This window comes from Mesoplodon bidens (assembly GCF_964165515.1).
Source record: "Mesoplodon bidens genome assembly, chromosome: 6".
In the NCBI taxonomy this organism is placed as follows: domain Eukaryota; kingdom Metazoa; phylum Chordata; class Mammalia; order Artiodactyla; family Ziphiidae; genus Mesoplodon; species Mesoplodon bidens.
In genome coordinates, this window is record NC_138162.1 from 104,567,056 (window position 1) to 104,581,587 (window position 14,532).

Genomic DNA, 14,532 nt, shown 5'->3' on the forward strand with positions numbered 1-14,532 from the left:
TCCAGACGCGCAGGCTCAGCGGCCATGGCTCACGGGCCCAGCCGCTCCGCGGCATGTGGGATCTTCCCGGACCGGGGCACGAACCCATGTCCCCTGCATTGACAGGCGGACTCCCAACCACTGCGCCACCAGGGAAGCCCTATTTTTGTTGCTCTTCACAGCCAGTCCCCTTCCCTTTCCATCTGTCTCTATCGTCTATTTTCAGGTGATGGCTCAGGCCCTTCCTCCTGCAGGAAAAGCTCTATTTATATTTTCTCAAATGGCTGAGGAAGAGGGGCAGCGCCTAACAGTTGTTAGCAACGTGAACAACGGGATTCAGGTTTCTCTAGAAATAAGCCAACGGCTGTAAGCTTGGATCTAATTGCAAAACTGGCAGCAATGACTTTACTATTTATAAGACAAAATACGTAAGGTTGGATAATTTCTTTTCCTTGTACGTATATATATAGTTAACGGGTACTTTAAAATGATAACCTTAAAAACCTTAGTCTCAGGATGGCCTTTATTGTTGACAAAGGGGTTGCTATTACACCATGGTATATATTTCTCCTTGTGAAATGCTTGGTTTCCCTACACACAGGGGAACCCGCACACAGCAGAGCTTCACTACACGCACGCCAGATACAGCAAAGGCATGGAGTGCGCAGTCAGACTCAGACAATTTATTTTACTGAATGTAGATTCAAGTTCAACTAAGCATTCTAACAGATAACTTGATTCAAACATCAGAGAAAAATCTCTTTAAATCCCAAGAAAGCAAGCTCACACAGAGTCTGTGGGCCACCGAATGAACTTTTTATTCTCGACACTCATCCATGTGGAGGGTGGCAGTGTGAGGTTGCCAAATACAGAAAGTGATAGACACCACAACCATCTCCCGAAGATAATTCTTCTTTGAATGGAAAACATCATTTAAATTAAAAACATTTAAAGATGCTCCCTTAGTTTGTACAATTCCTAAACGTAAAATATAATCTTAGTAACAGAACAAAGAATTCTCCTTGGTTGGTCACATCATTCATTATGGAAGGGGAAAATCAATAAAAATAAAAAAAAACAAAACCCTGAAATAGAAATAAATAACTAAATAATTTACTCATAGGTAGTTTTGCTGCATTGCACGTTACCACACAAAATTCTAAAGCTGATTTTTTTTAAAAGCTTGGAAAACACATTTGCCTCTTGGAGTTTCTTGCTAAGTGGTGCAGGCTTCTCAGAAGGAAAAGTACTCTATGTAGGCCTGAGTTTCAAATTTAAACACTGGGTAATCTAGAGCTTGCCCTCCTGGGTGCACAGCTGCGATGATGGGCGAGCAAGCGTCTCCCCTGCCCCCGAGGTGGGGAGTGCTGCAGAAAGCCAGCAGTTTAGGGTGAAAATGGGCAGAAACCACCAGTACAAATCAGTCTGTTTGTACTTTTAAGTGGACTGTAAAATCTTCGAGAACATCCTCTGGAGGTTCAGAAAGCAGCAGCACAGATATGACGATGGAACAGAAGCATTTACTGGAGGAGTCTTTCCACCAAGAGTTAACACATAACATTGTTCTCTGTGAGGCTTTTAGCAAGTTCCCACCGGTCCAATTTCTCTTGCTTTCTGTTGCTAAAAGTGTTCAGAGTTTACTGCCTTCTTGGCCAGCCCTTAATTGATACTCTTTGCTTCCTGAGTTAAGCCCCCTCCGGTGCTTGCCTCTCACCCCAGCCTGCGCCTGCATCGCTGAGAGAAAGTTCCTGGCCGTCTTCTCGTCCCTGGTGCTGGGTGGGGAGAAGCTACTGAGCCCTTCTCATGACTGCAGAGATCTCAACACAACACTGCGAGCCCTCCTGAACAGCACGTTTTAAATTTGGGCGGGGGGAAGGAGGAGTATGCTACTTGGTTTATTAGAAAACCGATCTTGAAAAGAATCTAGAGGCAAAGATAAGTGAAATTCTGGAGCATAAACAACTATTTGGGGATTGAAGTTTGGTCACTTCTCTTGCCCCTCTTTTTGTGCTCATGGGTGGTAACTACCTTCCTGAATGAAGAGGATGTGGCTGTGTATCTGTCCTTGAACGGGACTCTCCACGCAGGGTCAGCAGATGTCTTCTGTAAAGGGACACTTAGTAAATATTTGAGGCTCTACAGGCCACATGCAGTCTCTGTTGTGTATCCGTCACTTTTTTTTCTTTAATGACCCTTTAAAAATTGAAAAACCATTCTTAGCTCAAGGGTCTCCTAGATTTTCCCTGTGGGCAAGTTTGCCAGGCCTGCTCCGGGAGTTCTTTGGCAGGGGATACGGCACCGAACTGTGCAAAGTATAAGGCCGCTGGGCCTTGGAACCCTAATTTGGGGACTTCCTTTGGAGAGTGAGTTAGGTCCCTGCAGATGGATGCTCAGGCTTGGATCCTCCATGCTGGTCTCTACTGCGCTCCCCAAATGGTACAGAGCTGGGCCAGGTTAGCACCCTTTATTTAAAAAGTGGCTATTTATCGTAGGAGGTCTTAATTTAGGCCTATTTAGATCTGTGCCTATGCTAGCTTATCCTTGCCTTGATTTGAAAGGCCAAATCACATATTCTAGGCGTTGGAAAATTTTCGTTCTGCAGGTTAGGGCCTTACTACTCCAAATGGCTGGCGGCAGAAAAGCTAACACGTAAACTTACTTCTTCTTCACCCCTAATGCCACCCACAGTCCACAGGGCAAACCTTCTTTAAAAAGTCAAGGAGAAGCACGCCAGCTCACTACGCCCCTGGGGTACCCATGACACAGCTCGTGTGTGGCTGCGTCTTGAAAAGGAACAGTATTTACCAGGGACTAAGCATTTAAATAGCTGGAGACCAGCATTTCAGAAGCTGGATTTTTCGAGAGACATCTGTCTCCATCCTCTCTGAAACAAGTCTCTCTACACATCAGATGCTATACCACCATACAGCTCCTCTAACCTTCTTTATATTTGAGAGGCAAACTTTCTACCAATAATTTGTCCGTTGTTCGAATATTCACTTTGAAGAGCAGAATCACAGGATTTGCATTTCTTTCATAAATTCATAATCTTTTAAGTCATCAATATACTTGTATGCCACGCTTTTAAGTAATTAATAGACGAGATGAAAATCTAAAAATTTTTTCTAAATTAAATAAGGGCTTCAGAACCTGAATTCTTTCTCTCATCATTGATTTTTTAAAAAAGCAGTTGATGATTCTGGAAATATACATTTGTTACCAACTAGACGAATTTAGCTGTTCTGGAGTTAAGAAATAGCTTGTGTGTGCATACACACACACACACACACACACACACAAAGAACATCGCCTAAAAAACTATGCATGAGAATTCCCAAAGCTTCTAAGCTAAACCAATAGGTGAAAACCCACTAATCTCATACACGGCAATCCAGTTGTCCTTTTTAGGTTTTTGTTTAAAATGTCAAACGCGTTTTCTTCAAACTGTGAGTTGATTTCTTGTGTTCAGTTCTTCACTTCATTTGGATTTACAGTGGCCCTGCCAGCACAGCCTCAACCGCGACAGTCAAGCTAGGTCTCTGAAGTACGAGGGCGGGGGGTACCAACTTGAAGATGGAAGAAACCGGAGCACAATTAAACAAGCACAAACGAGCTACTGAGAAACACGGACGTGCCTGTTGACAAGCACCAGCTCCAGTTCTAACAACACCGAAACTAGTGAACTATGAATTTTCCAACTCAAAAACGTAGTGTTCTAAGGCCGCTGAAAGGTGGCATGAAGAAAGTAACTACCTGTGGTCAGAAGTAGTAACGGTAACGGGGAATGATTGTTCTAAATGAAATGAAACACTGCCTTCTGAAGTGTGTGCTTTTAAAAGTGAGAACGCTGCACTCCCTCACTCTCTCCCATCAGTGGTTTTCATACACACACACGCGTGCACACACTCTCACTCTCACACACACCACTCTCACCCTTACAGACACACACTCTCACCCTCACACACACACAGCGCTCTGGTCATCATTTCACATTTTTCAGGTCTCTTCACTATCAATTTTAAAAACCGTTACCTCCTGGTGCCTGTACCTCTCTATTTTGTATATCAACAGTTTTGATTTTTTTAACCTGCAAAGAAAACAAACAGCAACAGCCCTGAACAATAAATAAAACTAAACATCTCCCTCTTTAGGTTAGCGCTTTCAAGACAGAGAGAAAAAGGGGATGATCGGTCCAGTCGGTATGTGTTCTGGTTCTGTGAAAGCGTCACCCCTCGGTCCCACCTCCCCTGACAGAGAAAAGCCTGCCGTTTGCCTCCAATATTAAAGTGCATCTGTTTAAAATCAAATATACCTTAGAGAACAACCAAAAATCTTAGTAATTTTTGGCAGATATCCTATGCAGCAAAAATGAAGTGATGTTCCCTTTTCCCTATTCCGCAACTTAAAGCTGGACACAGAACGGCTAAATGCAATGCTTCTAGGACAGCAGAGTTTACGAACGGGTGGATTTTGGTTTTGTTTCAAGGAACAAAAAGGGAGAGGAAAAACAAAACAAATGAGAATGAAGAGGAGAAACCCTGAGGCAAAAATGGCTTTTCCTTTAGAGTCTTTCTGGGGCTCGAACTCCGGCTCACAAGGTACTGGCGATCTTCTGGGACGGAAGGCCGTCCTCCAGCCAGACGGTGGTGGCTGAGCCACTGCGCGGGGCCCGCCTGTGGATGCGCCGCAGCCGCAGCAGGTAGAGGACGATGGCGAGCAGGACCACCAGGAAGCAGCCCGAGAACAGGTAGTGATTGTACACAAAGGAGAAGCCCCGCCAGTGCGCGTGGCTGGCCCGGAAGGTCTCCTGCTGGATATCTCTGCCCACACGGGAACAAGAACAAACGTGAGAACTAGGCAGGCGGGAAGTGTGATGTATTGATGCGCAGCGTGGGTGGGAGGGACCTGGTTTAGGACTCAGCTCTGCAGACAGAAGCTGTAACCTCAGTCTCCCAGACTCAGTTTCCCCTCCTCTAAAATGTAGGATAATGTGGCCCAGCAGAGGGTAGCTGTAAGTATGAACACGATAACATGTGAAAGGGTATTCTTAAGCCTGTAGCTGTTACCAGCATTATAATTTGGGTAACAAAAATCAGAGAAAGTTACAACTGTGAGTGTTTCACTAATACACAGAAGCTAATGTGGAATCAAACCACATGTTTATGATCAGTAACATCCACTACTCACAAGTTTTGCAGTTAACCCAGCTAAATGTGCTGCTGGGAGATGCTTAATTAAATGAAGGGAAAAAACAAAAACAAAAACAGCTAATATCTCATTTGTTAGTGAACCAGGGTTCTTATGGGGGGGGGTCAACTGACAGCTAAGTCTGTGAACTTGAGTGGGAAAAAAGGCGCATCTTTATTTTACCAATCTCTGGTTGTAATGCAGTATTTTCACTGAACGTGAATGTAGACAAAAAACCATTGCTACTATAGTATCAGCAGAACTAGTGACTCTGTTCCTAGAGAAACTCACAGATCTTTTACATCACACTGTGGTGTTTTGCAGATGCCTCAAAATATCATCAACAGGCATCATCACACTGAACTTACAGGAAGTACGAATTCTGCTGCCAGGTCTTGCTATTTAATGTGCTAATAAAGAAGAACGTATATCACTGTATCACATATTTGTCTTCTGTAATATTCTGATGAATGTACTGCAATACAATGGTTTCCTCTATAGCCTATGTATTTACATCATGCATTAAAAACAAGATTTTGAGAAGGGGTCCAAGGTCATAAAGGTTAAGGACCCTGGAATGGACCCTTCTGTGCAGGGGCTAGGGAACACACAGCTGAGAATAAGCACTTTCGTGGCGCCTTTGCTGGGATGGTGGGCTGGGAAGGGAGGAGGCTCCGGGGGGGAGACCAAGTCAGACCTCCCCGACTCCCCCATTCTGCCCACGGCCAGCGCTAACAACGCCCCAAACGGCCACACCCACTGCCCACGACGCCTCGGATGCAGGGAAGCATCTGCTGTTGGATTCTCATTACCAAATTCGCAGCCATACCTTAAGGGTAAAAAGCGGGTCCTGTAGAGGATTGCTCCGAGGGTCCACTGAACCTCCTTGTCGTAAACTTGCAAAGCCGTCTTTAAATTTCTGTAGTTGACAGGAAACGAGAAGCCCCTGTGGAACACCTCAAACATCCAGGCGGATTTGAAGCACTGATACCTACAAATAGCACAAACGTGGGAGTGGGACGGAGTCACTGGGTGGGTCCAGAAGCACGTTCGTGGAGCCGGCCTTGCCCTCTGTGATCAGCGGGGGTGCACAGGCTTCACGAGGCCTGCGCTCTGAGGGCGAAACCATCCACACGCATCTCCAGCTGATGTGCTTGCTTTACGCCCTCTGTCCCACACCACTCACCTGTTAAAATCAATCTGCTCATGAAGCTTGGTCTCCGTGTAATTTTTTTTTTTTTTAATTTATTTTTATTTTTGGCTGTGTTGGGTCTTCGTTTCTGTGCAAGGGCTTTCTCTAGTTGTGGCAAGTGGGGGCCACTCTTCATCGCGGTGTGTGGGCCTCTCACTGTTGTGGCCTCTTTTGTTGCGGAGCACAGGCTCCAGACGCGCAGGCTCAGTAGTTGTGGCTCACGGGCCTAGTTGCTCCGTGGCACGTGGGATCTTCCCAGACCAGGGCTCGAACCCATGTCCCCTGCATTGGCAGGCAGATTCTCAACCACTGTGCCACCAGGGAAGCCCTCCGTGTAATTTAATACGTGGCCGCAGGAGATTTTTCCCCTCAGGCCTTGCATCACTTACTCAATTCAGTTCTGAATAAATACTGAGCAAGTTCCACCTTCTCTGGACCTCAGTTTCTTTATTATAAAATGACAAGATAGGCAGGTCCTTTTCAGCTCTGATAATCTATGATTCTAAATATATATATATATATTTTTTGCGGTACGCGGGCCTCTCACTGCTGTGGCCTCTCCCGTTGTGGAGCACAGGCTCCGGACGCGCAGGCTCAGCGGCCATGGCTCACGGGCCCAGCCGCTCCGCGGCATGTGGGATCTTCCCGGACCGGGGCACGAACCCGTGTCCCCTGCATCGGCAGGCGGACTCTCAACCACTGCGCCACCAGGGAAGCCCTATGATTCTAAACATTTATCAGAGGGTTGCTTTCTGCAAAGCACTGGGCTAAGCAAGTAATAAGACATCAAAATAAATAATAAGATAGCCAATGTGCTTAAATGACTTATAATGAAAGAGGATTTTTAAAAAGCTACAAATAACTATAAAAACAGAACATGGTAAACGCCACAAGAGGGACATAATGAGCGCTCTGGAGACTCGCAGAGAGGGATGGAGCCTAGCTAAGTGGACAGAGGAAGACTTGGAAGGGACAGCATCTGACCTCTGATGTCTGGGCAGGACATCAATGAGGAGAGGATGCACAGGGGAGTTCCAGGTGGACGGAAGAGCAAAACTGAGCCCCAGGGGCTTCCCTGGTGGCGCAGTGGTTGAGAATCTGCCTGCCAATGCAGGGGACACGGGTTCGAGCCCTGGTCTGGGAAGATCCCACGTGCTGCGGAGCAACTAAGCCCGTGCACCGCAGCTACTGAGCCTGCGCGTCTGGAGCCTGTGCTCCTCAACAAGAGAGGCCGCCACAGTGAGAGGCCCGCGCACCGCAATGAAGAGTGGTCCCCGCTTGCCGCAACTAGAGAAAGCCCTCGCACAGAAACGAAGCCCCAACACAGCCAAAAATAAACAAATTAATTAAAAAGAAAAATCTTTCTGATGACAGTGAGCTCATTTAAAAAAAAAACAAAAAACTGAGCCCCAAACTGCAAGACACGTTTGAGCACGAGTATTTGCCGTTCATCTGAAAGGAGCCTGGAGGGGATGAGGAGGAGTAGGGACTGGTGAGGACAAGAAGGTAGACTGGGGCCATGGTGTGGCCAAGAATGGACACGCAGTTTCTTCAACACACCCTGGGCCCAGCTGTCTACGACTTACTTGAGCCTGTGGAGGTCGGCGTGAGAAGCATACAGTCCTCGGTCAAAGCGTTCCCGCAAGATCGACCACTTTGTTGCGCAATAATCCTGAAAGAAATTTCACCCCAAATAATCACTAGGAAAGGTTTATTAAATGTTTTTCATTTCAAAAGTTTTTACCAAATTCATTTCATAACAAACATATCCTTCCAATTAGGAGACACAAGCTTGTGTCTGTGACCCATGAGGACGAGACACACACTCTGTGAATGTTTACTGATGAGCTGAGACAACGCTTGTTCTTTGTCTTAAAATTCAGCCAAAGTTATTGTTAAAGAGAATCTCACTGCCCACAACCGACCTCTTCAAAGCTGCGAAGTTTCTCCCCCCAGTGACCGCATGTGACAGGCACAGACTTTTGGAAAAGTGAAGAAGTCCTTCCGCCAGGTCAGACTGAAAACCTGTGTCTGTGGCTATACGGTGCAAGGTTCTGGGAACACAAAGATGATTACGAAAGGCTCTGTCTTCAAGAGAAGGGAAAGAGGTGCCACCTTTTCCTGAAGTTATTTGTAATGTTTATATTAACAACTAACATTTACTGAACCCTGTGCTGGCACCTTTTCTAAATGTAATGCTTCAAACAACTCCTTGACATAGCTGCTATTCCAACCCCTATTTAAAGGATGAAGACATTGAGGCTCACAGGGGCAGTGAAAGTCACAACAGGGGATACAGAGAATGGCACTCAGCCTGGGGTGAGAGGGTGAGGATGCATGTCAGGCAGAGGAAACACGACGGACGAAGACAAGATGGGAGGGAGAACAGATGGGAGGGCAACAAACAGATGCCTGACACGATTAGAGTATCAAGTGCTAGGTGGGGAGATGAGGCAACAGGGTGGGAAGGAAACACTGAAGTATTTGAAATTCATCCTGGAAGCAAGAGAAAGCCACTGAAGACTTTCACTAGGAGAGCAGGTGGCTGCACTTGGGTTTCAGACAGAACACTTGGGAGTGGTGTGGAGGATGAACTCCAGAGCGGGGACCAGATGCAGGAGGACCACGGGGAGGCCCCTGCATAGTGCGGGCGACAGAGAGTGGCCAGGACTAGGACAGCGAGGGTAGGACAGAAAGTAGGGAGAGCAGGGCTCTGAGAAAATGTATGACGTACAGTAACATGCTTGATGACTGCTCTGATGGGGTGTACGGTGAGGGATGGATGAGTGACAGGCAGAAGTCTGTAACTCCTGGGTTTGGGGGAGGGGAACTAGATGGTTGAGTGATGCCATGACCGAGACAACAGAGCAGAAGAGAATGGGGAGAAAGGGGGGTTGTCTGCAGTCGTGAAATCTAGCAGGCGCTGGGCAGGCAGATGCAGAGCCTCCTCCTGAGAGGCAGCGGCAGACCACGAACACGGACGACACCGTCCAAGAACCTGGAGGTCGAAGGACCAAGGGAGGACGTCCGGGGTCACCAAGGCTGAGAGCCCAGGGCAGGGTCAGGAAGGCAGGGAGAACAAGGGAAAAGGGTCCTGAAGACAAGGGGTCGGAAGCTGCGAGGAATTGCCAGATCAGAATTACACTATCACACGTAAAGGACTGTCCTCTGGGAGCCACTGAGGGCCAGCGCAGTCTCACAGGGGACTTCCTGCTTCTGCTGTGACTATTCCTCGGGCCCAACCAAGGGAGCAGGGCTGCCGAGGTGCTGCACGCACAGCCTTCGCCCTCCCCCTTGCCCCGCTCTGGACTTGGGCCCGTCGCCACGGACCCTGGCTTCCTGGGCGGTTACCTTCGCAGCTCTCGTGAATGCGGCAGCGCTGTAGTCTCCCCCCATCCGCAGCACATCCTCAGTACAGTAGTAGAATTCGGAAAAGCCGTAGAATTCACTGTTCTGGAAGTGAATCGGGGGCTGGTAGACCCCATTGAGGGAGGTCTGCGTCTCGTTTGTTTTGTTCATGAAAGGCTGGATGGTCTCTCGGCACAGGTCAAAGTCTCCCGTGCCCCGCAGGTACAGTGTCTGTCCATTCTGCTGGATTTCATCTTTGATGTCCAGGGGGAGGCAGGGGTCCAGGTACGGAGTGTCAGGAGTCAGCCCTGTCTGTTTCCCCAGGAGCCTACAGGACAAAGAGAAACTTCATCATGAGACCAACAGAAAGCTGTGTGAAGAAGAAAGTGGCTGCAAGTCAGTGTTTCTCAAACTCTGCCCTGTGGAACACAAAAGGGTTCCGGGGGCTTCCCTGGTGGTGCAGTGGTTGAGAATCTGCCTGCTAACGCAGGGGACCCGGGTTCGAGCCCTGGTCTGGGAGGATCCCACATGCCGCAGAGCAACTAGGCCCGTGAGCCACAACTACTGAGCCTGCGCGTCTGGAGCCTGTGCTCCGCAACAAGAGAGGCCGCGATAGTGAGAGGCCCGTGCGCCGCGATCAAGAGTGGCCCCTGCTGGCCACAACTAGAGAAAGCCCTCACACAGAAATGAAGACCCAACACAGCAAAAATAAATTAATTAATTAATAAACTCCTACCCCCAACATCTTCTTAAAAAAAAAAAAGGGGCTCTGGAAAAATTAAGTTGGGAAAACACGGACTCAAGCCCCTCCTGGAGATTCATGATACACATGTGCGTACAGCAGACAGCTGAACGGGGTCCAGTGGAACTGTGACTTGGTCAGATCACTGACGCTTTCCGTGACCTGTGACATAGGCTGGTGTCCACGGCTGCTGCGGGTCCGCAGTTAACAAGCACCTCCCAGTGTCCCACTCACTGCAGTCCAACGCCCACCACTGTGCTGTTCCCAGCCCCGTTTCTGCCACTAGTGCTTGTGATTTTAATTATATACAGATGAAATGTGACTGTGACAAGAAGTCGCTGGTGCTGTTAAAGCTAAGGTTAGATGGCTTAGAAAAATATGATAAAGGCAGATCGCTAGAAAACCGGTGTCAAATTAGGTGTTATCAAGATTAAAAGAAAAAAAGTAGGGAAAAATTAATAAAAATCTAGATGAAATTGGTATCAAATTGCTTCACAGATGTCTTTAAGGCCCTGGTATCCAAAATGACATCAAGATGAGTGGGTGCAGTGCCTGCCAGAGAAATAGCCTAAGAAAAGCCTTTAGTCCAGAGCAAAAGATTGGCAAATGAATACATAAGTTAAAACAAAGTGCTTGGGGTTGATTCTATTTTTATGATTCTCTGTTTTAACTAAATTTTTAAGTTAACTAACTATTGATCCCAACTGCAGCAAATAACAGTTTCTATTGTACTACAGGCTTTGAGAAGTCCTGTAGAAATCTTAACTTGTTCACTGAAATGCCCTATGCTTACTATCTGCCGATGAAATGTCCAGATCTGTCATCCTACTGTGTGTCCTCACCATTAAGCAACTGAGAAGTAGAAAAGAGCATACAACAGCTGGAGTTATGTTACTGTTTGATACCAGGAAATCCCATGGGCCTAAAAGGTGTTTAACTATTAGGAAGGCGCCTGAATTTGATATTCAGTCACTGACATTAAGTCAACTTTCTACCTGCCACTCAACTGACAAGTTGTTTATTCCTAAGATCAGGGCAACTCAAAATGCACTAAAAATGTTTAAGTAATTTTAAAAAATCAATCATCACTCCTAATGGCAAAGGGATAAATATGCATTTCAAGGCTCAATTCATGACATATGTAAAAAGTGATGACTAACATTTACAATTATTATAAAAGTCCAAGATGAGTCAAATGTATACTTCATGTTACAGTTTTTAGTTGCTCTACAACTAAATTAAAAAGTACCACTGCAATGTCCATTATATAACCTTCTTGACATTAAAACCAATTAGTAAAAATTAGGGTTGCAGAAGAAGGTGTTTCTCCAAAATTCTAATTTAAACATCACTTATAAAATATTTCTATTTTAAGACTATTACTAAAAATAATTATACTAAAGTATGCTATATAACATACTATTTTTAAAAAGAAACAGGGACTAGTTAATCTTTCTTAACTAACGCTATTCAGTTAACATCTGGAGCAGACAAAGAACAAGTTTTTACTGCTTCTCCTATTCACACATGTGAATTTCTGGAAAATGAGGTAATGAATGGCTCTGACTTGGCCTTTCTTAAAGTTCAGGCCTCCACAGGTTTATTAAGATTAAATTGTAGCCATTATTTTATAATAACTATAAATGAAATATAACCTTTAAAAATTGTGAATCACTATGTTGTACTCCTGAAACTTACATAATATTGTACATCAACTATACCTCAACAACAAAAAAGATTAAAATAGATCAAGGAAATACACTATCATTTATTTCTATGAATCAGGATTTTTCTCCTCAAAATTGTTTCGTCAAAACAAAACAAAGGGGCTTCCCTGGTGGCGCAGTGGTTGGGAGTCCGCCTGCCAATGCAGGGGACAGGGGTTCGAGCCCTGGTCTGGGAGGATCCCACATGCTGCGGAGCAACTGGGCCCATGCGCCGCAGCTGCTGAGCCCGCGTTCTAGAGCCCACATGCCACAACTACTGAGCCTGAGAGCCACAACTACTGAAGCCTGCACGCCTAGAGCCCGTGCTCTGAAGCAAGAGAAGCCACCGCAATGAGAAGACCATGCACCGCAATGAAGAGCAGCCCCTGCTCACCACAACTAGAGAAAGCCCACGTGCAGCAACGAAGACCCAGCGCAGTCAAAAACAAAACAAAACAAAGCACAGTAATTAATACCATTTTACAAAACCCCAGATTTCAGATTTTTTATTCATCCATATGGCTTTTCTGTTCTTACGGACTAATTTCAAATAAATAATTGGTATACACTTAAACTTATAAAATAAATTTAAACTGTTAAAGTGTTTTTGCATATTTTCTATACCAGAATTCTTCATGAACTCATTTTTTAAAATTTCACTGCTAAAGAGGGTTAAAATCACTAACTTTGACTTCTAGATCATTTCTTTCTCGTGAATAACTTCCTTCACTATGGTCTTATTCACTAAATAACTGCCAGGCTGGTTTCCCATGACACCGCCAGGACATCCCGTAACTCAATGCTATCATCGTTTCCTAGGGGCCTCCAGGACATCTGAGTGGCCCAGGTGCTGAGTTTCCGCAGGATTTTGCAATCTGGAATAGCAACACCCAGGGTTCGAAAGTATTTTAATATCCTGAAAGTGAAACCTCTAATCCAGCAGGGGAGCCATGGGTCTGAGAGAACGAGAGCCTTCTTTGGAGGCGGGTGAGCTGGGGTCAAAGGCAGAACCCTGCTGCCCTTTCATTTCTTCTCCAGCTCAGCAGGCGGGGCAATAAACAGCTAACCGTGCTCATATGCTTCTGCTGACTGAGGCCTCCCTGCTTGGCCTGGATATGTCTTCTGTGAGGACAAACCGTGGTTTCAAGGTGACGGCCGAGCAATGGAAGGTGCTTTACCTGTTCTTTTGAACTGTGCTGGCAAATATTCTGTCCTCGTATCTCTGTCGAGCAGCATTGCCACCAAACCCAAGAAATGTGGCCACGTAGACGCGGTACACGTGCTCAGTTTGGTGAACGTCACATCCCAAGTTAAATTCGGCCAATAAGTTCTTAGCTACTTCTTCCTACAGACGTAAGGACCACAAACTTTAGTATTTTAAGCAATACAAAAACAATTACCTCTTGTTAAAAAGAGGGACCTACAAAAATTCTCGTCAAAAAGGAGCAAAAATTTCTGCATCTGCATCTCCCAAGGGTCCTTCTAAGCATCCCTTCTAATTCAATACGACAATCCTGACTTAAAGAAATTTCAGATGGGCTGCACATTTGTGATACTGATACGACTTTTTGAAAAGGGACATTAGCAATGTGGTTTCATATCCTCTGATCTAGTAAATCTATTTATGGAATCCTGTGCTTTGAAAATAATCATAAATATTGAAAAGTCTCTATACACAAAGATGTCCTTTGCAATTCTGTGACAGAAAAAACTGGATGTCATCTATATATACAATTTCATGTAGGGTCAGTTAATAATGGTAATAAAGTTTATGGAGGAATATGCTTATGCAGTGCTAAATAAAGGACAAAAATTGTACAAATAGTAAGATTGTAACAACCATATTTTTGAACACTATAAACAGATAAAAAAAGAATGAAAAGAAATATGCCAAAATGCTAACAATAATTTTTTTGGATGATGCATCCATGGGAAATATTTTTCCAAACTAGTTTTCTATGAGTTTCTTACTTTACTTGAGGGGAAAACATGATTTTGTACGAAGAGTGTAATAGCTTCTAGAGGCATGTCTGGATGGGAAGCAGGAAACACAAATTGTAATACTCGAATTTACAAAGCATTTCCTAAGGAGCTTAATAAATACTTCAATAATGTTTACTGAGCTGATACAAGGTGCCTAGCAGGCCATTGGATATATGCACTACCTCAATCAGCCTTATGATAATCCTCTGTTAGAGGCACTTGCAGTCACATTTATAGCTGAAGAGGCTCGCTCAAAAAAGCTAAGTGACTTGCATAAGATTCCAGAACTAGTGAGGACAGGATGACAATGCAGCTCAGGCTTGTCCAGCTCCACTCTTTTCTAACCACTCACTCTGCTAGGTATTAATCTAGAGCTGAATGGAAACAGTAATAAA

General features: G+C 45.3%; 1 protein-coding gene across 6 annotated transcripts in view; it reads right to left on the reverse strand.

Annotated features, from left to right (window-relative positions):
* Nucleotides 1–774: 774 nt before the first annotated feature.
* The window catches only part of ENTPD4 (ectonucleoside triphosphate diphosphohydrolase 4), a 41,040-nt gene continuing 27,282 nt past the window's right edge, over nucleotides 775–14,532 (reverse strand). For 5 of the 6 annotated variants that reach the window (XM_081236713.1, XM_081236714.1, XM_081236715.1 and 2 more), the window contains 5 exons: nucleotides 13,333–13,499; nucleotides 9,710–10,034; nucleotides 7,945–8,030; nucleotides 5,996–6,157; nucleotides 775–4,799 (listed from right to left, as the gene is read on the reverse strand). In XM_081236713.1, the coding sequence (XP_081092839.1) occupies nucleotides 4,571–4,799; nucleotides 5,996–6,157; nucleotides 7,945–8,030; nucleotides 9,710–10,034; nucleotides 13,333–13,499 (969 nt within the window). In that variant the 3' untranslated portion in view covers nucleotides 775–4,570. The remainder of the gene's footprint in view (nucleotides 4,800–5,995; nucleotides 6,158–7,944; nucleotides 8,031–9,709; nucleotides 10,035–13,332; nucleotides 13,500–14,532) is intronic. The other variant, XM_081236716.1, reaches the window with a different exon arrangement.